Here is a 26266-nt window from a genome sequence, read left to right as displayed (position 1 = left end):
GACACTCGAAGGTGGCTCATTGTCATAGGCTTCAAAAGCCTTACAGATCCTTTCTGTCAATTCAGCACTTCCTGAACATGTTTATAAACAATTCAACCTTTTATATGTGCTCAATAGCATCTTCTGGAAGTGTTCTTTGAGTTATCTGATCTGGTTGAACAGAACATAGCATCTTCTGGAAGTGTTCTTTGAGTTATCTGATCTGGTTGAACAGAACATAGCATCTTCTGGAAGTGTTCTTTGAGTTATCTGATCTGGTTGAACAGAACATAGCATCTTCTGGAAGTGTTCTTTGAGTTATCTGATCTGGTTGGACAGAACATAGCATCTTCTGGAAGTGTTCTTTGAGTTATCTGATCTGGTTAGAAGAACATAGCATCTTCTGGAAGTGTTCTTTGAGTTATCTGATCTGGTTGAACAGAACATAGCATCTTCTGGAAGTGTTCTTTGAGTTATCTGATCTGGTTGAACAGAACATAGCATCTTCTGGAAGTGTTCTTTGAGTTATCTGATCTGGTTGGACAGAACATAGCATCTTCTGGAAGTGTTCTTTGAGTTATCTGATCTGGTTAGAAGAACATAGCATCTTCTGGAAGTGTTCTTTGAGTTATCTGATCTGGTTGAACAGAACATAGCATCTTCTGGAAGTGTTCTTTGAGTTATCTGATCTGGTTAGAAGAACATAGCATCTTCTGGAAGTGTTCTTTGAGTTATCTGATCTGGTTGAACAGAACATAGCATCTTCTGGAAGTGTTCTTTGAGTCATCTGATCTGGTTGAACAGAACATAGCATCTTCTGGAAGTGTTCTTTGAGTTATCTGATCTGGTTGGACAGAACATAGCATCTTCTGGAAGTGTTCTTTGAGTTATCTGATCTGGTTAGAAGAACATAGCATCTTCTGGAAGTGTTCTTTGAGTTATCTGATCTGGTTGAACAGAACATAGCATCTTCTGGAAGTGTTCTTTGAGTTATCTGATCTGGTTAGAAGAACATAGCATCTTCTGGAAGTGTTCTTTGAGTTATCTGATCTGGTTGGACAGAACATAGCATCTTCTGGAAGTGTTCTTTGAGTTATCTGATCTGGTTGGACAGAATCAAGCATTGAATTTAGAAGATAAAATTGCCAATAGCATCTTCTGGAAGTGTTCTTTGAGTTATTTGATCCGAAGAAGTGCATCAGCAGCCTTAGTCATTTGAGCAGCACATATAAAATTTATCAATTTTACAATTGACGAATCTGGACCACATTTCTACATGGATATTGAAGTTTCAGCACTTGAGAATCCCATTTTTGTCAAGTATAACAGTTTATTTTCTTCATCAGAATCAGAATTCAAGATTTCTTGGTATTAAAAGAATTATCGATATCTGTGAAATCATCTTGAAAGGCCACTTCATAATCAGATGAGCTGTTATCAGAATCAACATGTTGCCTGAATGCAAGCTTTTTAAGAGCCTATACAATTGAGTTTTATTCTCAAGAAATTTTTGTGACATTATATCTACCTCTACATTTGTTAAAGAGGATAGATTTTATGATTTGAAGAAGAAAGATTTATTGGGTTTCTACAACTGAAGAAATACTCAGTTCACCAATCTGAAATCAAATAACTTAACATTCATGCATCATATTTTAGGTGTTTTACAAAAATAGATGCATTTTCATTCATTTTTATTCTTGTCGAATTGTTAAACAGGAATTTCAAAAATTTTAGCAAAGACCTGAATCCATCATTTGGTGGATCATCATTACCAGAGAAGGTTCATAATGAGAAGAACTCATCTGAAGAAGGAAGAAGAAGTTCATAATGAGAAGAATTTGTTCAACCTTTTACCTGAATCCATCATTTGGTGGATCATCATTACCAGAGAAGGTTCATAATGAGAAGAACTCATCTGAAGAAGGAAGAAGAAGTTCATAATGAGAAGAATTTGTTCAACCTTTTACCTGAATCCATCATTTGGTGGATCATCTTTTCCAGAGAAAGTTCATAATGAGAAGAACTCATCTGAAGAAGGAAGAAGAAGTTCATAATGAGAAGAATTTGTTCAACCTTTTACCTGAATCCATCATTTGGTGGATCATCTTTTCCAGAGAAAGTTCATAATGAGAAGAACTCATCTGAAGAAGGAAGAAGAAGTTCATAATGAGAAGAACTTGTTCAACTTTTTGTTTAAATTCATCATTTGATGGATCAACATGGCCAAAGAAAGTTCATGAATGAGAAGAACTCATCTGAAGAAGGAAGAAGAAGTTCATAATGAGAGGAGCTTGTTCAACCTTTGTTTGATATCATCTGAAGAAAGAAGAGAAAGTTCATAATGAGAAGAACTCATCAAGAGTTTATTCAACCTTTTGAATGACTCTATCACAGAAAGGAGGTCATCATCATCCCCAGCAGAGAGTTCATAATAAGAAGAACTTATTTGGAGAGAGAGAAGAATTTACTCAATATCTCCATTATAATCAAAGTAAAGTCAAATGGATAAAAAATTTTATTATCTTTTCATCTTTGCCCTATTCTTGTTAACACAAGAATGAGCAAAGAGGGGCAGCTGAAGATACTATTTTTTATCCATTTTATTATTATTATTATTAATATTAATATTATTATTATCATTATTATTATTATTATTATTATTATTATTATTATTATTTATTATTATTATTAATATATATATTATTATTATTATTATTTAATAATAATTACAACTGGACCGGCCCAGTTACAAGCCAACTAGAACCGGTCCAGCCAACCAGAAACCCTAAAACAATTAGTAAGGTTTCAGCTAGGGTTTCTAAACCCTAGCCACACCCAGCCGCCTCTGATGCTTCCAGATCCCAGCCGCCGCCTCACTGCCAAGTGGTCCAATGGCCCACTGCCGACGCCTCCGCCGCTGCCACGTCCGAATGAAGGCTCCAGAAGATTAACGACGGCCGTCCACGCCAAGGCTACGGGGTGAGTCACCACTGGTAGTCCGGTGACTCACCAAAGCCCTCTCTTCGGACCGGTCCGATGACCGCACCGGTGGTGGCTATAAAAGCCACCACCCACCTGCAAGACAAAAAAGGAGAGACAGAACGAGACACAGAAACAAAAAAAAAAGAAGAGAGAAATAGAACCGGAAAAAAAACAGAGAAAACAACAGCTACCAACGATCCCAGTCCATCACAACAGAGCAAAAACAAAAGGAAAAAGGAAGAAAAGAAACTTACCGAGGGAACCGTTGATCATCAGAGCCTTTTTGGAGCCATCGGAAAGTCAAAGGTCGAAGGTATAAACTTTAGATCTACGCATTTCAGTAGTATTTTAGGCTAAAAAACCTACGGATCTAGCTTTAGGAAAAACCAGGCTTTAATTTAGGGTGGGATTTATAATTTCCGGCCACCGGATATGGTGGCCGGCGGTGGTTTTGACGGTGGCCCACGGTGGCCGACTGATAACCAGCTTCCCTCCGATGAGGGAAGCTAGAGAGAAGGAAGAGAGAAAGCTTCTTCTCTCGTTTTTGAGAGAAGAAGAAGAAGAAAGAAATGAGATGCTGGCCCTTCGGGCCAGCTATGAATGGGCTTAAATAGCCCTCCCCAAACGACGCCGTTTTGGGGAGGGATCTGTCCGTAATTAATAAAAAGATTAACCTCTTCCGTCATCCCTTTAGTTTGTAATCTTTACCTTTTAGTCACTGAATCAAATTTTTGATTCTTTTAATTTGGTCTCTACATTTTATTTATTTATATTTTAGCCATTAACCGTATTAATAATATATTTAAGATAAATTTCATATTTAGTCCTTTAATTTTGATAAATAATATTTTAATCCCGAGTATATATTTTTAATTTATTTTAATATGATATTCGAATTTTATATAGTTTTAAATTAGTCACTAAATTAATAAAATACGAAAATAACATGTTTAAACCCTATAATTTTGAATTAGGTTTTTTTAATTTTAATTTTTACTATAATTTAGTCACTAATTTTAAATATTTTCATTTATTTACCACTTTTAAATATATTGTTCTAATTGTATTTTTATTGTTTTAATTGTTTATATATTAAAATAATTTTACTATTATTATATAGTCATAAATATATATGAATAATAATAATATTTTTTAATAAATTATTTTTTATATATCGAAGAAAAGGACAGTCTTAATACAACTGGATGTCCTATTCTGATGTTTTAAAATTAAACAATATTATTTAAATTAATATTTATCAATATCAAAGAAAAGAGCTGTCTTAAGGCACCTAGAAGTTCTTTTCTGATATTTTTAAATAAATAAATATTTTTTTATAATTTTGAAATAAATAGAATAATAAATTAAATATATTTTTGATTTTTTTTAAATTTTAATAATAGAGACAATTTATAATTAAAAAGTACCAATTTTGGGCGTTGTAGGGGTGCTAATCCTTCCCTAAACGTAACCGACCACGAACCCCTTTTTTTATTAAAAAGAACAAATTTTTGGTTATAAAACGCAGATCAGTTCATCTTTTAAATATGGTTTTCTTAAAAACTATTTTAAAAGAAAATTTTTAGGTATTCGACCTACCTGATCCAAAAGGTCGATGGCGACTCACAAATTATTTTCAAAATTATTTATTAACATTAATTTCCCCACCATAAATTAATATTTCGTGCCCGGACGAAAACCGGTTACGACACAAGGTCGACTAGAATATCATTTGAATTCCGTATATGGATACTCCCCGACTCGTTGAAGACGAGACGAGAACCGGCCCCGAGATTACTGTAACCTTCGTATGGTTTTCCGGTGAACATATCTATTTGATTAAGCACAAGAGATCCACCATCGAAATGAAGTTGATATTTCCCCTTACCGTAATTCGTTTCAGCCGAAATCGATGAAAGACTGCCATCGACATCCAATTCTTGACTCGGTAAGATGGTATCGGTTGGATCTTTGAAGCTTTCCCATATGTTGGTCGAGTTTCTGCTAACAATCACAAAGTTCCCGGTGTCGAGCATAGCTGCATGCGACACATGAGAACGGTCGGTCACGCTTCGAGACCTCCACAACTCGCGGCCCTTAGGGTCTCTAAGAACAAGATAACCGCTATCGATGAGCTCCACCGTCGATCCTCTATCGGTTTCCGGGTTATCCATATTAGCATACCAGACTATAGTTCTTTCTGGTATCTGAGCATACCCGATTGCAAGAAGAAACTTGTCCTTTTTATCAGGAATCCGATGAAACCCGAATCCGAATTCGCGATTACGCGATCCCCAAGTGAAGTTTCTATTGTCGGCATAGAGAGACTGGCCTACGGTGACATTTAGTTGAGCCTCAACTGCTGCAAGAATCAAAAGGATGGCTGTGAGAACAAGAAGGGAAAGGCGACAACGAAAAGGTGCAGAGATCATGGTACTTTTTCGTATATGAGTTCGACGAAATCGAATGAAAAACTAGGAACTTTGAGATCATTGAACCAACCTCGGTGACATTAAAAAGGTGCTGATGAAGTTGTTGGAAGTAACTTGCTGGAAAAGTCGCCTGATGAAACTTCAACCTTCTTTTAATTGTTGTTCCAATGGTGTTTTGATGATTACAGCCAATGGTTTGAAATTTCCGAAGAGCAGGTAACCTGACAATGACATTTTCAACTTTGAATTGTTGCATTCTTTGAAGCTTCAAATGAGTCCCACTTCATCTTCCTCTGTTAGCAGTAAATAAATAGATTTAGATATATATTCAAACACTTTAGATCTTCATTTCAACCCCTATACCCACGTCGACCACCGCCCTTTTTCGTCGACGAAGCTCCATCCGACCTCACCTCCTCCCAATGACCAAAACCCTTATGAAATCATGATCGATCGACGACGAATCGGCATTTTATACCTCGCAAATCCTACGATGAAAATCGCTTTCCCACGCAATTCCGACAACCAATCGGCGGAGGTGGTCATAGCCAGAAAGGGTGACGGGGTGGGTTAGGGTTATGATTTGAAGATTTTGGGACTTTTCTATAATTTAAATGAAATTAGAGTTCTTTTATAAATATAATAATATTTTTAATATATTTTTTTAAAAATAAATGTCAAAATTATCACATTGTAACCTATGTCACTAAACAGAGGAAATTAACGTCGTTCATGACCCGAGTATCTAAAATGATAACGTTTGTAATGTTAAATACCAAAATCATTTAAAGAATAGTTTAGACACTTATTCATGAAAAATGCTATAATTTGTGTACTTATTTTATAATTAAGCCTAAAAATAATGGAAAGTGTATGGTTCATAAACTATGGTACTATATAATTTATAGTTGGGGAATACGCATCCGTCCATGTATGTGTGCGTGCGTGGATGTAAGAATTAATGTAAGATTTTGTGATAAAGAACAAATTTATAAAATTTTAAAAGAATAAAAAATAAATTATTATAAAAAATATAAAATATCTAAAATAGGTAAATTTTTTATCGAATCCTAGATCATTAGCATATATGTATGGGGATGTTTAAGATACGACATCCTTAATATACGGTTAAGTAAAGACGTTATCGGAAATGTTAATATTTTTTAATATTTCCGGTAAAGTGCTTCTTAAAACATTATTTTTTATACCGGAAATGTTAATATTGAGCTAATTTATACTTGGTAAACAAATGTGAAAAAAATATCTCAGTTTCTATGTTTAGCAAATGTGATTCTCAAGTTATTTTTGGTTATCTGATTCAATGGAGTTCAGACAAAGATGAAGAGAAACAAAACATCATGACAAGTTATTCCTTGTGCTTTCCCGAGGGACCAAAGAGGATTTGGTTGCCTCCGGGAGAATTCGGTTCGACAATTCACGATGTCGTCCTTCGCGAGGAAGAAGACGAGGATGGGCTGTTTTTCGTGTTGCATGTCGGAGGAGGCCCTAACGAGGAGGGCATTGCAGAAGAGCATCATGGAACATCATGACACAAAAGTCTTGGCCTCATTGGCCAATATTTCATTTATCCCCGGTAAGGCGTTTTAAATCGAAATCGCGATCGCGTCGTGTTTGTCGTTGTTGCAGATGTAACGAACGTTACGTATGCCGTTACATGTTTTGAGAATATGCATCAGTATATCCTTGTTCACCTTGTTTAGGCCTCGTATTATATCAAAATATGTGTCGAATATAATTATCGAACACGGATATCTTCTTTGTTTGGCAGATAACAGCAGAAAGAGATGCACCAGCCAAGAAATTACAAAAGATTGCAGACACAATGCAGGTGCCAAGGTTTTCAGATACCGTGACATATGCGCCGCCACGAACAACTTCGACCCTCGTAATCAAATCGGCGAAGGCGGCTTCGGAAGAGTCTACAAAGGACTTATCGAAAACCAAAACAGAGTACATTATCAAATCTTATCTCTCTATCTATGTTATTCCGATTTTATACATTTAGAAGTTCGTATTTGTCATGCTATCGTTCGAATATATGTGTAACGTGGTGTCGGATACGACTAGAGTTTCGATTTACCGGATACGACGTGTTCAGGTGGTTGCTGTGAAGCAGATGGATAGGAATGGATATCAAGGGAACAAAGAATTCCTTGTTGAGGTTTTGATTTTGATTTTACTTAAACATCCTAACCTGGTTGAGATGGTGGGGTATTGCATTGATGAGGAGCAAAGGGTTTTAGTCTATGAATACATGGCTAATGGCTGCTTGGAGGATCATCTTATAGGTACGTTCGGATTTCCGATGTCAAAAATCGAATCCTCGTAAGCTACTATATGAACCGATTACGATGTTGTAAACGTGACGATGACATTCAGGTTTACCGCCGGACAGGACGCCGTTGGATTGGAATACCAGGATGAGAATCGCAGTAGGAGCGGCTAAAGGCCTTGAATACTTGCATGAAGTAGCTAATCCTCAAGTGATATACCGAGACTTCAAGACATCAAACATATTACTGGACGAGGATTTCAATCCGAAGCTCTCGGATTTCGGACTCGCGAAAGTCGGCCCGACCGGAGATGATCCGCACGTATTCTCCAGGGTTATCGGAACCTATGGTTACTGTGCACCCGAGTACATACAGACCGGTCAATTGTCAACGAAGTCCGACGTTTACAGCTTCGGAGTAGTGCTTTTGGAGATGATCACGGGAAGAAGAGCGGTAGACAATTCAAGACCACCACATGAAAGGAATCTCGTCACTTGGGTAAGTAACCGAACGTTTTTCGTAACCGTATCACGAGTTTTGAATCGATAACACCGGTCGTATTCCGTTTTTCGGCAGGCGAAACCGTTATTGGATCACAGAAGGAAGTTTGTGTTACTGGCTGATCCATTGCTGGATGGGGATTTCCCCATTAAGGGTCTCCACCAGGTGCTCACAATTGCAGCAATGTGTCTGCAGGAAGATCCGTCGCTTCGGCCATTGATGAGCTACGCCGTCGCGGCTCTCGAGTGCTTGATTACGAGCGACGGACCGGAAGAAGGGGAGAATATGGATCATGAAGATGATACATTATCATACGGTGGAGGTCTTTCTATATGAAAGGATGACTTGATTTGTGGTCACATTGCATGGCCTACAACTACAATGTAAGAAACGCAAAGCAAATTAACAACTGCGTCCATCTCAATTAAAATTCATCTATTTTTCTCAACTTCTATCTTCAATGCATATAAGAGTATTATTATTGAATGGCTTAATTATAAAATAAGTGACCAAATTATATCGCTTTTCACGAATAGGTGTCTAAATTATTCTTTGAATGATCCAGATGCCTAACGTTACCAATTTAGGTGCTCGGGCTATAACTGCCGTTAGTTTTCTCCGTTAAGTGTTATGTGTCACATTCTAGTAATTTTAAAATTTATTTATTTAAAAAAATTAAAAATATTATTATATTTATAAAAAAATATATTAATTTCTCTTAAATTACAAAAAAAATCCCTAAAAACTCAATCCCTAACCCTAACTCACCGCCGCCCTTTTCGATCACAGTCGACGCCGTCGACATACTCCCTGCCATCCTCCTAGTCATACGCCACCGTAGTTGCCACCGTTGGTCGCCGGAATCGCATGGGATCGTAATTTTCATCATAGGGTTTGCAAGATACAAATCGTCGATCAGCGATTGATTGGTCATGATTTCATAGGGGTATTGGTCGTTGCCACCGTTGGGTTGTTAATAGTTGGATCAAAACAATCTCGTTTTGGTAAGGTACCTACATCGATAGCTGTCAGTCACGTCGGCAGCCATCAACAATGTCATTGCGCCGTTAACAATTTAATGATTTTGTTGTATAATTAAACAAAAATCAAAATTTAATATTATAATTGGTAAAATTGAAAGTCCAATGGTATAAACGATACAACACCTAAAATTCGATAGTATCTTATGTAATGTTTACCAAAAAAATATTTTTTATATTTAATTTTTTAATAAATTAAACTTATTTTCACAGCATCATTCAAAAAATAAAAAAATGCATCATATACTTTTGAATTAACTGCATCATACATCCTCAATCTATGTCCCTCATCTTAAATTGGTCCATAAACTTTTAAACATTTTAATTCTATCCCTAAATTATGATTAAAATTCTAAATTAGTTCTCAAACTTTTAGTATTTCATTTTCATCCCCAAACTATGATATTCATTCCAAATTTGTCACCAAACTTTTTTTAACAATTCAATTTAATCCAAAATTTTACGTATATACTAATCACATCTCTTGTTAATAAAATCATTAGACAAAGTTATATTATTATATGTTTAAAAAAATAAAATTCAGGTTAAAATATGATTGAAATAGATTACATATTTGGATGAATTTGGGGGATAAAATTGGAAGATGTAAAAGTTTGGGACCAATTTAGCATGATATTCATAATTTAGGGATGAAATTGAAATGTTTAAAAATTTAAAGACTAGTTTAGAATGAGATTCATAATTTTGAAATAAAATTAAAATATTTAAAATTTTAAGGATTAATTTAAAACGAGAATCATAATTTGGAGATATGATGCAATTAACTCTGTACTTTCCTATACTTGAAATTTTGATGCCACGTCAGCACCTTCCAGTTCCAAATAAGAGTCCACACTCGTGTAAACTATCAAATATCAGCGCGCGAGTTCTTTTTCATAGTCTCTTATTCCCTCTCCTCTGCCCTAGCGGCCGATACACTTTGGAAAACCCGACCCGAGGAACATTCGGTCCCTAGCTGACCTCTGAAGCAGCTCCATCCTCAGGTTTGAGCTTCGCCCTCTTTTAAAATTCCTGTTTTTGTTTACATTTTCAATGATATCTTTTTTGCTTCTCAATGGAAATAGTTTTGTATGAATCTATGATGTTTTGAGTTGTTAATCTGATGAAATGTGGGATTATGAGAATTGGGTTTGTTCGAATGAGTGGTTTTGAAACCTGGGTTGATGTTCAAATTGAGTACAAAGGTTTGGGATGAACTGGAAGTGAAAATTTTCCTGAGATGCATTGAGATTGTGAGTAGAATCCTCTGGTTCGCCTAGTTTAGTGGAGAACTCTAGTTTAAGTAAGGCAATTACACTAGGTTACATCGGATGGACTGAGACGCCCTTTGAAAATTTCAAATTCTCATTAGGTATTTTCTTTATTTCTCTTGATAATCCGTTTCCGTCCCTAAACTTTTATAAGTTCGCCCCCTAGCATAAAATCATGAGTCCGTCCTTGGTTACATCCACATAACTCACCTGGGAAGGACATGTATCTAAACTCTCCAATCAGCAACTTTAGGGGTTTGTACAACATGTATGCCATCTGAAATAATATCGAGTTGAGACTTATGGAGCTTTCTGTCCAAAAGAAAGATACACTGGACTGTTTGATCGATATGTTTCATGTTTGATGACTTAGAGTTGTGATAATCAATATAAACTTTTGCATTTCAGTCCTACATTATCCAATCCCAACTTACTATTTGCTTCTCGTAATCGCTTCTATTAAGTACTAATGAATATGTACTTAATGTAACAAAAATTGATTTTTTTTGAAAAAGTATAGCATCGACATATATTGGTAATTAAGTCTTAGCACTAGACTGAAATCTTGTGTGAGTTTGAGCTGTAATGATGATCTTGAGTTATGAAGTAGTTCTTACTTTGCATATTCTATGCAGGGATCTTTTCTTGTGTTCTTGTAATACATCATGTTGTATCTACTTATGCATGGTTGAATTTGTATTTGAGAACTTACATATTCTTCATTTTCTTGTGCAGAAAACCATCATCCTGCTTTGCTAATCGAATTTACTGCTTTCGTAAGAATCAAAATGTCAACTGGCCCTGGGCTTGAGTCGCTTGTAGATCGTAAGCTTACTGTGATAATTCCTTTGTTTCTCGAATGTTTTAAGCATAACATCTTAGGCCTAACAAATACTGGGACCGAATACACTCCTTTTCCTTTCCTGGTAGTCTCGATTGGCGTTTTTGTTGTTTACCCCCTCTCTAAATCGTTTCCTTTATATGCAGAGACTATCTCGGTCATCACCAATGATGGACGTAACATAGTGGTACGTTTAGGAATTCTTGCTATATATGTTTTTATCTTTTCAAATAAGCTTAATTCTAAATCGTCTTATTTTCAATGATGTCTTAACCTGCACCATTACTCCATTACTCTACAGGGAGTTCTAAGAGGCTTTGATCAGGCCACAAATATCATTCTCGATGAATCTCACGAACGCGTTTACTCCACCAAGGTTTGTGTCCTATTCAACGGCTTTATTTAAAACAGATATGCTAATTTCTTTCAAGAGTTTTTACATAGATTTCGAGGATCCTACCCTCGTATATTTCTGAATATGTAGTCGATATAAGTCTGGCATGAGTCGGTTTTTTAAAATGAGTCATTATTATTATTAATTTTATTAATTTCTAGTTGAAATTTGCAGGAAGGTGTTCAGCAACTTGTGTTGGGTTTGTACATAATAAGAGGCGACAACATGTATGCTACCATTTAGCATCCTTTTCTGTTCATTATTCTACATTTGCATTTGTTATAGCTTGGCTGACATACTATATATTACATGAACTCGGAGACGAATACTAGATTCAAATATGACCGACATGTCTATATACATGTTTGAAGGATACTATTGTCGTATATACATGTTTGAAGGATAATATCGTCATATATACATGTTTGAATCCGTCGGGCATATGACGCCGGATAACATAAGTTATAAGCAATTCGATAATGCTTTTACTTTAATCTTTGCAGAGGTGTTGTTGGTGAACTGGATGAAGAGCTTGATTCCGCGCTCGACTTGTCGAACCTGAGAGCACATCCTTTGAAGCCCGTTATCCATTGATCGGACTAATGAAGTTGTATTGGCTTTTAAGGACAGCATGTCGGATTAAACACCTAAGAAAAACATGTCAAATAACTGAAATATGATGAATGGAAAGTTGAAAATCAATGTGGTTTCAGTTCTGGATGCATTTCTATGTTATATGGCTGCTGTTTACCTCTTCCATTCCATTTGATCAAACTTCATCTTCCATTATAGGAAGAAACATATTCTGTTTTCTTGACAACATGATTGTTCGAGTCGAACTGAACCGACTATTAGAATCGGCAACTCATAATTTGATCAGTTGAATCGTGGAGTAATATCGGAAATATATTCTGTTTTCTTGACAGCTTGATTGTTCGAGTCGAACTGAACCGACTGGTTGAAGCGGGAACTGATAATTTGATCTGTTGAACCGCGGAGAAATATATTCTATTTTCTTGACAGCATGGTTGTTAGACTCGAACTGAACCGACTGATTGAATCGAGAACTGATAATTTGATCAGTTGAATGGTGGAACAAAACCGGAAATTGTACGAACTGTTAAAAAAACCGGTTGAACCTATAATTTTTTCTTTGTTTCTATTTTCAATTTAATTTTGAGTTGGTGGTTCACTTAGACCGGTTAGCCCAGTCATATTGAAAAATGATAGACTGGTTCGACTATCAATCTAGATTTTCAACATCATTTGATCTTATTAAGATCAAATTAATAGAATATATCTAATAAGGATTGAATGTGTAATTATAAAAAATTTAAACTGACACGTTTGTAAGTTTGCTAATTTAATTGTTAATGCCTTAATGGTTGGTGACTTGATTGATATCATTTTAACATTTAACTGATTGAAAAACTCTTTAGTTCGGTTGTTAAAATAGAATTGACTCTATAGTTTAGTGACTATATAAGTAATTTACCCATATTGTATTGGTTCTATTCATTCATATCTGCCAACATAGACAACTTATTCGAAACATGTTCCCTTCAGGCCTGAATTAAACAAAACAAAGCAAAATCCTTCCTGATCCACTGTACCACAATGTGTATGATAACCATTATTATAAATGTCTACGTTACGACAAGCTGCTCGCCGGTGTCGTTTTCGACCGAAATCCGGCCATCGTGGATAATGAAATACGGTGAACTATGACCTCCTCAATCATCTCTTCCATCGATATTATTCGATGAATCAAAATTCTCGAACCCCGGGAGCTTGCTCATGCTTTTGCCTGCAAAAGAGACGGCTTATGAGATTTGGGTGTGTTTGGTTCGTCAAGTTACACCAATCACTCACCTGGGAATACAAGAAGGTTCCGAGGATGGCAATGGCGGCTCCGAGAGCATTGATCGGCTGGACGGGTGTGTGGAAGATGATGATGGAGGAGACTATGACGAATATGCGTTTCAAGGTGTTGCCGATGCTGAACGTCAAGGGCGAGATCTCATCGAGGGACATGTACGCGACTTGGTTGTCTAGATTATAGAAGATACTCTGTGCCACAACCCACCTACCAAATACGAAATAAAGCCGGTCAGAGAAAGAATGGAACAATGAGTTACGACATAGTATTGTTGTGTTATTACCAGATGAACTGTGGTCCGATTAGAGATACGGCCTCTTTCCATCCGGCCACCCACATATGCACTCCTTCGACTGCAATCGCGAACGGCGTGAGGATTAGAAGCGACAACATCGACAAACATGCGTAGTAATTCATCCCGCTGACAGATGTCCCCTTCATGCCCTTCTTCGAGAATATGTTACGGAAGACGAATGCCAAGTTGGAAATCATAGCTCCCATGAAACCTGAAAATGGACCACGAACAAGACAACATGGTGACTCAAACAACAGCTATGATGAAGATTGTAGTTACGTGTGTTACAAGAAATTAATGCCGTTACCGGTCATGTTGAATTTGAGTTCGGTTAAGGCGGCAAGTGCGCAACCACCGATGATCGGAATAAGGGACAGGTAGACTGCCGGAGGGAACGTATCGCCGAGCAAGAACCTCAAAACTATTACACTAAAAGCGGGTTCGCCGCTTTTAATGATGTGGGTGAATGAAACTGCAACCTTGGACAGACTTACAGTTGCTGCTACATACCCAATTGTATGTGCCACAGCAACCTAGTAAAAATCGAAACATAAGCAGACCAATCATTTTCTTTTCACTTTCTCACCAACCAAACACAAGAAAGTACGGAAATCTCACCGGAAACAGAGCCTTCCAGAACTCGATATCGATTTTTGGGGGCTCGGCGATCCTCGTAACCCACAAAACCATCATCATAAAAGAACCACAGGCAAGGGACAGAGTCGAAGTTAACCAAGGGAAAGGGTAAACATTCAAAACCTTCTTGTTGTAGATATTGAAAACCACATTAAATGCCCACCAAGTAGCAAAATAAATCCCGATTTTCACTTGTTGCGCCCTCTCCGATTTTGCTTCCGACGACGACTTGTCGGATTCGTACGCTTCGCATCGGACCACCGGCTTTTCCTCCCTACGAAAACAGCTCTCTACGGACGAGATATGCAATGGCCTTGACACTGAAACGAGTGTTATCTTGTTGGTGCTGTTGTTTTGAACTTTCAAACATGGCGAAAACGATGATCTAATGGAAGAAAATCTCTTGTGGACAACTGAATTCGAAACATCCATTGTTAAAGCCGATTGCTTGATGCTGAAACTCATTTTCCCCCCGAAATCGAGGTGGTTTGAACAACTGAACAAGTGTTCCGATGAACAAAATCTAATAAAAACTCAAAGTTCTCAAGATCAGGGAAGGACAAACAAAGATAAAATCTATGGAACAAAGCTAAAATACCCAGAAATCACTAGTTTTTCTCTCTTTCTTTTACCAAGAAATGAGCTTATAAATATCTATATAATACCTATTATTAAGGAAAAGAGAGGATTTTATGGAAAGTTCTTATTTGGAGTTTGGAGAGGATATCAAGGCGGTGAACACATTGAAAAGTTCAGCTACGGAGAAACTTTCATAATGTTTGATGAAATAATCATTTCGATCCTTTTTTTGGAAGTACTTTGTTTCTAATGTTTAATTTTAGGATGAAATGTTCTCTGGCTAGATAAAAACGATTACTTGACTAATGGTTAACGCTTATGGTTGATGTGGTGAGTCATGTATCCAAAGTAAAAACAATTACTTGACTAATAGTTAACACTTATGATTGATGTGGTAAGTCATGTATCCAAAATAATAGAAAGCTGCTTAGCGGCAAGTGATGCTACTTCTCCAACGATCCATGTCCAGCTGGCGAAGCCGATAAGTTCCATTGGGCGGGTCGTTTAGCTCAAAGAACTCACCAAGTGTTGAATGGCCAAGTCAGGCTAGCACATCAGTCATACAGTTATTCTCACGGTTAATGTGAACAATCCTAATGCTCTGCTGACATTGGAAGATTCCTCAAATTATGTTAATAATGTGAACACGACATATGACACATCATTACTTTGAAAATATGACATATATCACGTTATTACTTATGTACATGTAACGTGTATTATATCATCATTTATATACACGTAACATGTTAAATTTAGACGAACAATGAATGATGATGACATGGAGCATTACAACAATAATCTCGTCTTTTTCAAATTCCAGTGGCTGTTAAATTTAGACAAAAGAATGGAAGACAGAGAAAGAAGAGGCAAGACCGGTAAAATTAACGAATAAAACGGCTGATTGTTGCTTTTTGCTTACTATTTTTCTTGCATCTCCCTTGTGTTCCGTGAGATGGCAACAATGGCAGTCACCACCAAATAAAATCATAATTAACCAAAAACAGACTTAAAAAAGAGCCATTTTTTTCTGTTTTGTTTCTTCTTTTTGAATAACTATACTTGGCTGGGGCTCTCTCCATTTTCTTTTTCTCCAACCTTTCCCGGCATTTTCCTTTCTGGGTATTTCGTTTTCTATTCGAAAAGATCCAGCTTTTGGTGCTGTTGCTGCTTAAAAAAAAGAAAGATTTCGGGATCATAAAGGAACTTTCTTGGTAAATGTGGGGGGCTCCTGCAGAACCTGCTGATTCTTATTATGAGGTCCGGTCTCAATGCACTTTGCCTGAAACAAAATTTAAGATCAAGGTTTGTTTCCAAATTTGCATGTATGTATGTACGCATGCATATATGTATGTATGTATGTGTAATGATAACGATCAGGGGCGGAGCTCCCTTGGGGCTAAAGGGCTCCGGCTCTAGTAAAATTATTTTATGTTGGATATATTTTTATCTAATAAATTTTAGTTCATGTAAAAATAAGTATTCAAACAAAGAAATATAAGAATTTATTATATATTTAATCAAGTAGGGGCCGAACTAAAGAATGATAATACAATACCAACAACTGGTCGGTCTAGTGGAATGAGGAGCTAGATCCCTTAAGCAAGGTCAGGGCTCGAATCTTGGCGATTACGAATGGAGAAAAATGTGTTTGGAGGGTCGCTCTTGCCTCTTCAGTACCCAATCTGAAATTAGTCGATCAATAGATCGAAAACCGATGGTTATACACAATAAAAGATCACCCAATGTGCTCAATTTTTTTTGTCTAATAACAATGTAGGTCATTATAAATTTAATTATTAGACAAATTAGACATTGTCTTTTGAATTATAAGTTTAAATACATCATAAGTCATTATATTTTTCTTAAAAAGTTTAATATTTTTAGCTCCCGTCTATATTTAATCCTGACTCCATCCCTGATAATGATGCTGTGATTTAATAAAGAACCTGCTGATTCCTAGTATGAGGTCCGGCCTGAATCCACAGATGTGCCTTGAACCAAATTTAAGATCAGGGTTTGTTTCCAAATTTGTATATATTATGTATGTATGTATGCATGCATGCATGTGTATGTAACAATAATGGTGCCGTGATTCTATAAAGAACCTGTTGATTCTTATTATGAGGTCCGACCTGAATGCACTGTGCCTGAAATCAAACATAAAATCAAGGTTTGTTTCTAATTGTGTATGTATGTATGTATGTGTGTGTAACAATAATGGTGTTGTGGTTCAATAAAGAACCTGCTGATTCTTATTATGAGGTCCGGCCTGAATGCACAGATGTGCCTGAAACCAAATTTAAGATCAGGGTTTGCTTCCAAATTTGTTTGTTTGTATGTATGTATATATGTATGTTTGTAACAATAATGGTTCTGTGATTCAATAAAGAAGTTTTCCTCTTGATTTGCTTATGCAGCCTGGTAAAACTCTAAGTGTGAGGAAATGGCAAGCTGCATTTGCTCCAGATGGGCAGCTGGATATCGGCAAAACTCTAGGTCGAATCCATCGTGGGGTAAGTGCTCGAATCAATTGTCGATCATTTTCAAACTCGAAAACTCGAATATCATGTTAAATTCGGTGATCAATTATCCATAAAAATCAAATGCATCAATATATGTTCTGTTTATGTTTGTTTAAATGCATGTACATGTACATGTTTGTGCTTATTGGGGGAGTTTTTGGCGAACATAAGGGATCCGTCCAACGATTAGAGGAGAAGTTTGGGAGTTCCTTCTAGGCTGCTTCGATCCTCAGAGCACGTACGAAGAAAGGGAGCAGCTACTGCAGGAACGAAGGTCAGCGTCTTACCGCCTTCGATCTTATATCGGAAAACCATTAGAATCTGTAATGACATACAAGTTATCTCACATGTTTATCTCAGGTATGAGAAATGGAAGAGTGTTTGTCACGAAATTTTTCCTGTCGTCGGAAGTGGTCAATTTATTACAGCTCCGGTCATAACCGAGGATGGTCAGCCGATTCAAGAACCTTTGGTGGATCAAGAGGCAGATAATGCAGGCAAGTTACTGGTTTAAAATAATTTTTATTTTGGTGAAAATGAAGTAAACCAGGTACTAATATGTGATTAAAAATCTCTCAGCTGGTACTACAACTACTAGTACAGATATGGTGAATGACCTCCTCAGTAAAGGTCCTTTGAATGAGAGAATAATCAACTGGCTGCTCCAATTGCATCAAATATGTATGCCGTTGATGTTATCTCATTCGACTCGGAATGAATGTTGAATATAGATATGTATCTAACACGGGTTTTTTTCGTTAGGTCTCGATGTTAAACGGACGGACAGGACTTTAGTGTTCTATGAAAAGCAAGAGAATTTGGCAGAACTTTGGGATATTCTAGTTGTTTATGCCTGGATAGATAGGGACGGCAAGAAGGTGAGTGATGAAATTTCAGCAATTTGTTTTCTTTGGGATGTTTGTTTGCTTCATTAAACAATTTTGAGCAGGAATGAGTGATCTAGCCTCCCCCATGATAATTCTTCTCGAGAACGAGGCAAATGCATTTTGGTGCTTCGAACGTATGATGTGCAGATTGGTATGTATCCGGCATATGTATGTTCGAATATGTAATGGATACGAATACTCGTCGGTGCATACATTTTTTCGATTTTATCGTTGTCCATGCTTGCTTCTTAGTGTGTGTGTGTGTTGATTTTGCTTCTTACAGAGAGGGAACTTGAGATGCACTGAAAGCTCTGTTGGGGTAGAGTCGCAACTTAGTCATTTGGCTATGGTAACTCAGGTTATCGATCCGAAACTTCATCAGCACTTAGGTACGAAACGAAACTTATATCTATTCATTCTCTCGTGTTCGACAACCCAAGTTCGAATATGCATCATACACGGAGGTCAAATATCGGAACATTGACAAAGAAATGAAGAGCCAGAGCAACAAAAGATAATATCTTGTGAATTTTCTTGTATTTGGTTTACAGAGACACTTGGTGGAGGTGACTATCTGTTTGCTGTTCGAATGCTAATGGTATTGTTCCGTCGAGAGTTCTCGTTTTTTGATTCGTTGTATCTATGGCAGGTATGATACTTATATCCAAACATGTATCAAGCACTCGACATAATCTGGAGTATTTTACTCATAAACTCAGTTGATTTGTACCGGAACAGATGATGTGGGCGCTGGAATACGATCCCGATTTGTTCTATTTGTACGAAGAACCATCATCAAGCATGAATGAATCTAAGATGAGATCAAGATCAATGTGTGATTACATGAAGATAAAAAGCGACGAAGCTCCCCTCCCCATTTCTGTTTTCCTTGTTGCCAGTGTCTTGAAAGAAAAGAGCACCCAGCTACTCCACGAAGCTTGAGGCCTCGATGACGTCGTTAAGGTGACTCTCGAATATGAAAATAAATCCAATTCTTTATAGATACATCCAACGAACCGAACTTTTATAATCGTGTTCGACTACGAACCAGATTTTGAATGACATAACTGGAAGCTTGGATGCCAAGAAAGCTTGTAATGAGGCAGTCAAGCTCCATAAGAAGTATTTGAAAGAGGTAAAAGGCTAATACACATACACATATACATTTATGCTTATGATTTTGATTCCGATATCGATGATGTTGTGATGAACAGGCTAATATGACATAGCCCGTAACGTGAAGCATACGGCGACGTTTGCTTCCCGGTCAAGAAATTAATAATGAGAGTATGTTTTGTTTTGGATGATAATAATTAGTATATAGAGGCACACATAAAAATGTAATTTGCAGGCTGAGGCTGAACATTCCTGGCTTATGAGTTAGAATTCCCAGTAGTTGAATGTCAAAGAAATTAACAATTTAATGACTTTGGATAACAAATTTTGAAAATTAGTGATTGAATTAAAAAAAGTTACAATTGAATGACCAAAACAAGAACACATTTAAAATTAATGACAAAACCGATAATTTACCTGATGAATATGTCACAATGTTTGATTTATATAATTTTTTTAACAAGTTCAATTTCTTCAATACTAAACTCTAAATTTGATTTCAATTTTGTTATAGAAATCTAAATCTTACTTTTAACATAGTATTATCATGATTAATATACTAATTTTCCTTCAAGTAAAATTTTATCACGTTGCACGAACTGAGTGATTTTCGTGGTAAAGGAACGATTATCGTTCCTTGAGACCAGGGTTCTAGCACCGAGAACGTCAGGGGTGTGAGCGTTCAATGTTAAGAGGTTGATAGTTATCTTAGAACATATACTTACCCCATATTAATAAAAAAATAATCTTATCCAGTTATTTTTTTGGGGTAAATTACAAATTTCATCACTAAACTTTACTCTATCCCATTTTGCTCATTAAACTTTAAAAGTTTTCAATTTCTTAATTGAACTCAATACATTGAGTTTTTTTTTGTCACTGGACTTTATTCTCTATCCTATTTTGGTCATTCCGCCATTAAATAGTTAACTGCGTTAAAAACGTCACCGTTTTAAAAAAACAAAACTTTCACTAAAACGAGTAAATTTGCATCTATATGATAGTCCATTTTAACGTCGTTAACTATTTAACAACATAGTGACAAAAAAAACACAATGTATTAAGTTTAGCGATGAAATTGAAAAGGACTTAAAATTTAGTGAGTGAAATAGGGGAGAGAGTAAAGTTAAATTATTAAATTTGCAATTTACCCTTCTTTTTATTAATCTCAATTTCAATTTCTTCTTTTTAATTACTACATGTACTTTTCTAAACTGCATATTTAGTCACCAAACTATATGATTGGTTCTTTTCTAACCATCAAACAAATAATTCTATCAATTAAGTTACTAATGCCTGGTTTTTGTTTCAATCGAACCACCGACTGTTAAGACCGTTAAATCAACTCTGACTGCTAATAGAAATGGTGTCGTGTCCTTTTTTTTTAATTACAATAACAATAATTTTAATCCTTCAATTCTAGATAATTCGACAAAACCATCCTTTAAATTTACAAACTTTATTAATTTAGTCCCCAAAAAATTCTATACCTTTCATCATCATCCCCCGACACTCACAATTTTCCCCACCACTCAACGGCGTCATCACCTTCGCCACCACACGAAAAAAACAAACTACTAAAAATCACAAAACGCCAGGCAGCTTTGAACCTCCTCAGCAAACCAATGAAATACCTGTTCTTTAAATGCCATCTCTTGATGTCTCGTCATGGACATAAGTTTTGGCTTGACAAGCTGTTCATCCGTCAGCAGCGAAATCTACGTCGATATCTTCAATTCCTACAGAACTTTGATTGCTACATGGCTCTTTCACAAGCTGGACATCTTCTAAATCTTTGTCGTAAACAATTCGAACCCGACATTTCTTCACCTTAACACAGTTGCCTCTAATACCGGGTTCGATCGACAATTCAAGTTCATCCCATTCCTGATTTGAGCAGCCTGATGCTGAAAACTTCTCGGTTTCACTTTCACCACAGTTATCCTTTGAGGAAACTGGATATAGTTTGTCACGCGACCAATAACGAAGAAAAAGGTGGTCCTTCATTAAGGGTTGGTTATATTATTGTTTACCTGTACACCAACCTCTCCGATCGACTTCTCGAGTATTCTACCCTGAAAAACAGATCCATCAAAACAATCTTTCCAGTGCAGCTCTACATACAATACTTCTCGAGCCAGAGACACAGGTATGCTGATGAATTGTTACCACTAAGATCAAGAGATCTCAAAGAGGATAGACTAAGAAAGTCTCCTTCAGAAAGATTGCACAAGCTGCAATTTGACAATCCAAGGACATCAAGCTTGGAAAGTAGAGTAAGAGGGCGGGTATACTGACGAAATTGTTACCACTAAGATTGAGTGCTTTCAAAGAGGATAGACAAGAAATTCCACTAGGAATATCCCCTTCACGGAGATGGTAATCCTTTAGTTTCAGCTCTTTCAATGAGCTTTAAACTTGACAACAAAGGCAACATCAGAGGAATGAAATTTGTAATCCCTCTCTGGAATACTTTAAAAAGAGGATGCAGATTTGGACGCAACTTAGATGATCGTCCCTTGCATCCACCGAGAGACAAAACCTTAAGATGTTTAAACAGGAAGATGAAGATTGGTGGTTCTGTTATGGCTGTTTCCCTTGAGTCAAGCTCCTCCAAGAATTATGCTTGCTGCAAATTCCCAACTTTATAACAACCAGAAAGATCAAAAGTTTTTGAACATTCCATTTTCCCATCAATCTCTGGAAACCTTGGAAGATTTGAGCCGCCCGGAAGAACTAATGTTTGAAGAGATTCCATTCCGATTTCGGTTGGAAGGTTCCTAAGACTCTTGCAGCCTCTTAAATTCAAAAGCTTAAGACTCTTAAGAACTCCAACAGATGGATGAACACCTACTAATCTCGTACAACCTTCCAAAACCAAAACTTCAAGATCTGGGGCCATGGCGTCTCGATCAGGTTTCGGGTCCCTTCGAGGTTGATCATTTTCAACTTATACAGGGAAATTAGGCAGAAAATGTAAGAAATCTCATTTTAATCACTCATCTTAATATGTTTGATAACTAATTCTAATTCTTACTCTGGTTCCCTCCCTTAGTTGTTGAATGTGACTGTATCGTAAGAGAAGCGCAACCCAGTGAACCATATTTATGTTCAATGGTTGTTCTCTTTTGTTTATATAATGAGTCGTACGATTAAAAAAATTTATTATTATTTTTGGATTATATTTTTTAAAGTTGATAATTCTCTTTTGATATTTTTTATATTTGAATTTGAATGTGGTTATCAATTAAGATACAAAGGTTAAAAGCCACCAAATAAGTTAAATATATTTTATTAATTTATGATTGTGTTTTAATTTTGTTTTTGTGTATTCTGACTTTTTTTATTATGTTTATAGTTGTCAATTATATATTTTTTTATTATTTTCTTTTGTTAATTATGAAATGTAAGTAAGAGTGTATTATATCGTCGATTAATTATAAACAATCGTTTTTCCTTAGTAGGGGTGGCAAAAAAATCCAAACCCGACGGAAAAAACCGAAAATCGAATTAAACGGGGACGGGAAAAACCGTTTATGCTAAACGGGGATGGGAAAAAACCGTTTATGCTAAACGGGGACGAGGACGGGGACGGGTTTGGTAATCCCCGCCCCGATACCCGTCACGATAAATATTAAAAATTATATATATATATATAATATTAATAAATTTAATTTAAATTAAAAATATATATATATTATATATTTAATTTAAATATATATACCCGCCCGATACCCGTTTAAATAACCGTTTATGCTAAATGGGAATACCCGTTTCCCCCATTATCCGATGGGGATCCCGTTTAAATCCCCACGATTTTTTAAGCGGGACGGGTATGGATTTTTTAAACGAGGACGGGGACCAATACCCGGCCCATTGCCATCCCTACTTATTAGGTTGTTCAAATACCTGTCAGAAAATCTGAAAAATATAATAGAACCGTTCACTGAATACCAGACTCAATGCTCATTCAAGGCTAAGGCATATTCTTATAGGAGAATAGATTAACAAATATTAGCGATAATGAACATCAAAACAAGTAAAGATCAACAGTTCAAGTATATAACAAGTTTCTTTAGCAACAACATGGGTCTGCAAACTTCATCCAAATCCAACGGAAATTCATGTCGAAACCGAGTTCTAGAATTTCAAGGCACAAATGATTCTTCAACTACGCAACTGTATAAAACAGCATACCTGACACTTCCCATACATGTAACTAAACAGGTTGTAAAAGACGAGTGCTATGGCTCAACAACAGTCACCTGTTGCCACTCCCCATCTACAGCTTCTTTCCACAACGTCACGTTGTTGTTCCCATCGGCCACGGCCAGTATGTTTCCGGTCAATGACCATGAAACCCTCCACACAGGTGTACCGAAATCGTTCAATACTTTACCTTCCCACTGGTCCCTTCCTTGGCCACCGTCCATATAATTACTTTCCCGTCCTGGGATGCGCTTGCGATGGTGGATTTCGGTAGCCCCAAGTTGGGTGCCCAAGCGACATCCCGTACCCAATCGGTATGCATTTGAAGAGCTGGAAAGCAGTCCATCTTCCAGATTCCGTTGTAGAGCTTCCACACCTTTACGGTGCTATCACATCCACCGGAACAAAGTTTCTGAACCGGGTCCAACAAGCCAGATCCAACGAGGGCGCCGGGTGCTGTCGATGGAGCCCATGAAACAGACGTTACGCCAACCGGGTGAGCCTGATCGATCCTTGATACATCCCAGCCTCCGTCTGCCCTTGCGGTGAAAACCGATATATTTCCATCGGAAGAACCACATGCCAAACAAAGTCCAAGTTCATGAGGAGCCCAAGCAATTGAATTAACAGATGACTTGTGGTCATCAAACACATGAGCCTGACTCCATTCATTCTGATTGCCTTCCTTCCAAATAATAACTCGCCCATCATAACAACAAGAAGCAAGTAAGAGCCGAACTTTGGATGAGCCCAAGCCACCTGCCATACTGGTCCTTGGTGACCAGTCAGAGTTGCTAAATGCTGATGCGTATTGTTGCTCACCCCAATTATCTTAATCGTGCTGTCTGATGAGGCGGTAGCAATGCGCTTACCATAATAATCCATGACCACATCATGGACTGTGTCCTGGTGGCCAGTTTCAATCTTCTGTGAAGGCATTTCTCCTTTTCCTGTGAATTATTCAGTTTCAGTATTAAAAAACAGAGCTGGGGTTTTCAATAAAAATCCAGACATGCCATTAAATAAAATGAACAAAATACTAATCAAAATAAAAAACAAAAAAGGCAATCAAGCATAAAGAATAACAAAATCAAAGGAATTACAGCACAAATAACCAGGAAACTTTGATAAAGTCATTATTTCGCTAAGCTTTTCTTTCTTATGGGGCATAGTTTTCATTTGATGCCTTAGGTTTGTCATATGTCTTAATAATAAGGACAAAAACGAGGCAGTCGCATGCAAGGAAGATCCATTTGCAGTGGTTCTTACTTTCAGGCCATCTTTTACGAGACTAATTCTATCAATATTCGAACTTGTAAATATACACATTTCATTAAGGGTAAGGTTAGGATAATCATGTAAACTGGTCAATACCAGTACATATAGGAATGCAAGGCTCTGAGATTAGTTCAACTGAGCATCATGAAACAGAATATCTTCCTTGAATCTTCTTCTTCTTCTTCACTTCTTTCCCCTTTTTATCCCTAAATCCCCATCCCAAATATTTCGGCACACATCACCATCAAGGCCGGTATATCTTCTATTTCATCTCCATTGCTCTAGCTCTTATGTCCAAAGGTTTGTGTGTCATATTCATTGAAATTTATTGACATGCAAAGGTTTTCAGTCTTGGATTTCATTGTATACCCGAGGTATCAAAATTAACCATGCCTATTGTTTAATTCCAGACTACAAAATTCATATCATCTTCAGAATTCCTAATTTGGAGCTCAAATCAATATTCAATACACGCTGGTTATCAGCGCTTCGATGCAAATCTATAGGTAATCCAAAATAAGACAGTCTACGCCAAATGTGAGTACAGTAATATGAAACGACGCCGAGATCTTACTGGTAATCGGCGGAAGGAACAGAAGCTTCGATCGGATCGGAACTGCATGATGTTTAAAGCAAACAAACCATAATTAGATCTAATAAAATTGAAATAAAAATGCTAACAAATTTTCAAGAGAAAAAAAGGGTGAGAGAAATTAAATTAATTCACCTTTAAAGAGGGATTTGATCTATCAATTGAATTCGAAGATTTTTGACATCGGATGGAAATGGCGAAGGCCTAGGGCTCGAATTGATCGCTTCGCTATATGTGGTCTAGCGAGAAAGTGAAATGACGAGAAGGGGCTCGAGGAGGTACATTAACTGATTAAGACTATGTTTTATGTAAAATAGATTTCGAAAAATGAATTTTGTAAATTAAATTATATTTTTTTGAAATTATTTTACGAATGATGTTGCGTAATTCATTTTTTATTAGTTAGTAATTTTTTAAAAGAAATTATTTATTATAAACATTAAATACTGTAAATAATACTATTTATTAATAAAATAATAATAATATTTTTAAAATACTAGAATAATTTATTTAATATTATTTGTGTAAATAAT

At 36.6% G+C, this 26266-nt stretch overlaps 4 protein-coding genes and 1 pseudogene across 6 annotated transcripts; 3 read left to right on the top strand and 2 right to left on the bottom strand.

Annotated features, from left to right (window-relative positions):
- Positions 1–6836: 6836 nt before the first annotated feature.
- On the top strand, positions 6837–8527 carry LOC120154714 (probable serine/threonine-protein kinase PBL23). The gene is made up of 5 exons (XM_039166368.1): positions 6837–6990; positions 7186–7367; positions 7516–7705; positions 7797–8188; positions 8267–8527. Exons 1-5 carry the CDS (start codon positions 6837–6839, stop codon positions 8525–8527), a joined length of 1179 nt encoding a protein of 392 aa, XP_039022299.1.
- A 1591-nt stretch (positions 8528–10118) lies between these two features.
- Positions 10119–12491, top strand: LOC120154738 (sm-like protein LSM8). Of its 2 annotated transcripts, none has more exons than XM_039166392.1 (6): positions 10119–10235; positions 11238–11327; positions 11490–11530; positions 11645–11719; positions 11912–11964; positions 12241–12491. In XM_039166392.1, exons 2-6 carry the CDS (start codon positions 11291–11293, stop codon positions 12329–12331), a joined length of 297 nt encoding a protein of 98 aa, XP_039022323.1. In that variant the 5' UTR covers positions 10119–10235; positions 11238–11290; the 3' UTR covers positions 12332–12491. The 2 variants fall into 2 exon arrangements, with proteins under 2 accessions (XP_039022323.1, XP_039022324.1); XM_039166393.1 differs by having other exon boundaries at positions 12233–12491.
- A 791-nt stretch (positions 12492–13282) lies between these two features.
- On the bottom strand, positions 13283–15012 carry LOC120154734 (glucose-6-phosphate/phosphate translocator 1, chloroplastic-like). The gene is made up of 5 exons (XM_039166389.1): positions 14530–15012; positions 14219–14444; positions 13900–14122; positions 13610–13823; positions 13283–13544 (listed from the first exon to the last, which is right to left on the bottom strand). Exons 1-5 carry the CDS (start codon positions 15010–15012, stop codon positions 13533–13535), a joined length of 1158 nt encoding a protein of 385 aa, XP_039022320.1. The 3' UTR covers positions 13283–13532.
- Positions 15013–16291: 1279 nt separating this feature from the next.
- Positions 16292–19711, top strand: LOC120154735 (TBC1 domain family member 15-like). Of its 2 annotated transcripts, none has more exons than XM_039166390.1 (12): positions 16292–16386; positions 17392–17439; positions 17547–17646; positions 17823–17931; positions 18012–18136; positions 18225–18332; positions 18414–18533; positions 18598–18689; positions 18822–18927; positions 19090–19187; positions 19277–19501; positions 19590–19711. In XM_039166390.1, exons 1-11 carry the CDS (start codon positions 16345–16347, stop codon positions 19478–19480), a joined length of 1152 nt encoding a protein of 383 aa, XP_039022321.1. In that variant the 5' UTR covers positions 16292–16344; the 3' UTR covers positions 19481–19501; positions 19590–19711. The 2 variants fall into 2 exon arrangements, with proteins under 2 accessions (XP_039022321.1, XP_039022322.1); XM_039166391.1 differs by having other exon boundaries at positions 18012–18152; positions 18250–18332.
- Positions 19712–23681: 3970 nt separating this feature from the next.
- Positions 23682–25956, bottom strand: LOC120154737 (annotated as a pseudogene).
- Positions 25957–26266: the final 310 nt, after the last annotated feature.

Source organism: Hibiscus syriacus, unplaced genomic scaffold (assembly GCF_006381635.1).
Source record: "Hibiscus syriacus cultivar Baekdansim isolate YM2019G1 unplaced genomic scaffold, ASM638163v2 tig00111149_pilon, whole genome shotgun sequence".
In the NCBI taxonomy this organism is placed as follows: Eukaryota; Viridiplantae; Streptophyta; class Magnoliopsida; order Malvales; family Malvaceae; genus Hibiscus; species Hibiscus syriacus.
This window is presented reverse-complemented; position numbering and strand designations above follow the sequence as displayed.

What these genes read in the sequence shown, in the direction of transcription:
- LOC120154735 (XM_039166390.1), top strand. Translation starts at nt 16,345, where the DNA reads ATGTGGGGGGCTCCTGCAGAACCTGCTGATTCTTATTATGAG. An exon ending in TCGAATCCATCGTGGGGTAA is followed by an intron (nt 17,647 to 17,822) that starts GTGCTCGAATCA and finishes GGCGAACATAAG; the next exon opens with GGATCCGTCCAACGATTAGA. An exon ending in GAAACTTCATCAGCACTTAG is followed by an intron (nt 18,928 to 19,089) that starts GTACGAAACGAA and finishes TTTGGTTTACAG; the next exon opens with AGACACTTGGTGGAGGTGAC.
- LOC120154738 (XM_039166392.1), top strand. Translation starts at nt 11,291, where the DNA reads ATGTCAACTGGCCCTGGGCTTGAGTCGCTTGTAGATC. An exon ending in ATGATGGACGTAACATAGTG is followed by an intron (nt 11,531 to 11,644) that starts GTACGTTTAGGA and finishes ATTACTCTACAG; the next exon opens with GGAGTTCTAAGAGGCTTTGA. An exon ending in ATAATAAGAGGCGACAACAT is followed by an intron (nt 11,965 to 12,240) that starts GTATGCTACCAT and finishes TAATCTTTGCAG; the next exon opens with AGGTGTTGTTGGTGAACTGG.
- LOC120154714 (XM_039166368.1), top strand. Translation starts at nt 6,837, where the DNA reads ATGTCGTCCTTCGCGAGGAAGAAGACGAGGATGGGCTGTTTTTCGTGT. An exon ending in CTTGGAGGATCATCTTATAG is followed by an intron (nt 7,706 to 7,796) that starts GTACGTTCGGAT and finishes GATGACATTCAG; the next exon opens with GTTTACCGCCGGACAGGACG. An exon ending in AAAGGAATCTCGTCACTTGG is followed by an intron (nt 8,189 to 8,266) that starts GTAAGTAACCGA and finishes GTTTTTCGGCAG; the next exon opens with GCGAAACCGTTATTGGATCA.
- LOC120154734 (XM_039166389.1), bottom strand. Translation starts at nt 15,012, where the DNA reads ATGAGTTTCAGCATCAAGCAATCGGCTTTAACAATGGATGTTTCGAAT. An exon ending in ACTCAAATTCAACATGACCG is followed by an intron (nt 14,123 to 14,218) that starts GTAACGGCATTA and finishes GTCCATTTTCAG; the next exon opens with GTTTCATGGGAGCTATGATT. An exon ending in ATCGGACCACAGTTCATCTG is followed by an intron (nt 13,824 to 13,899) that starts GTAATAACACAA and finishes CGTATTTGGTAG; the next exon opens with GTGGGTTGTGGCACAGAGTA.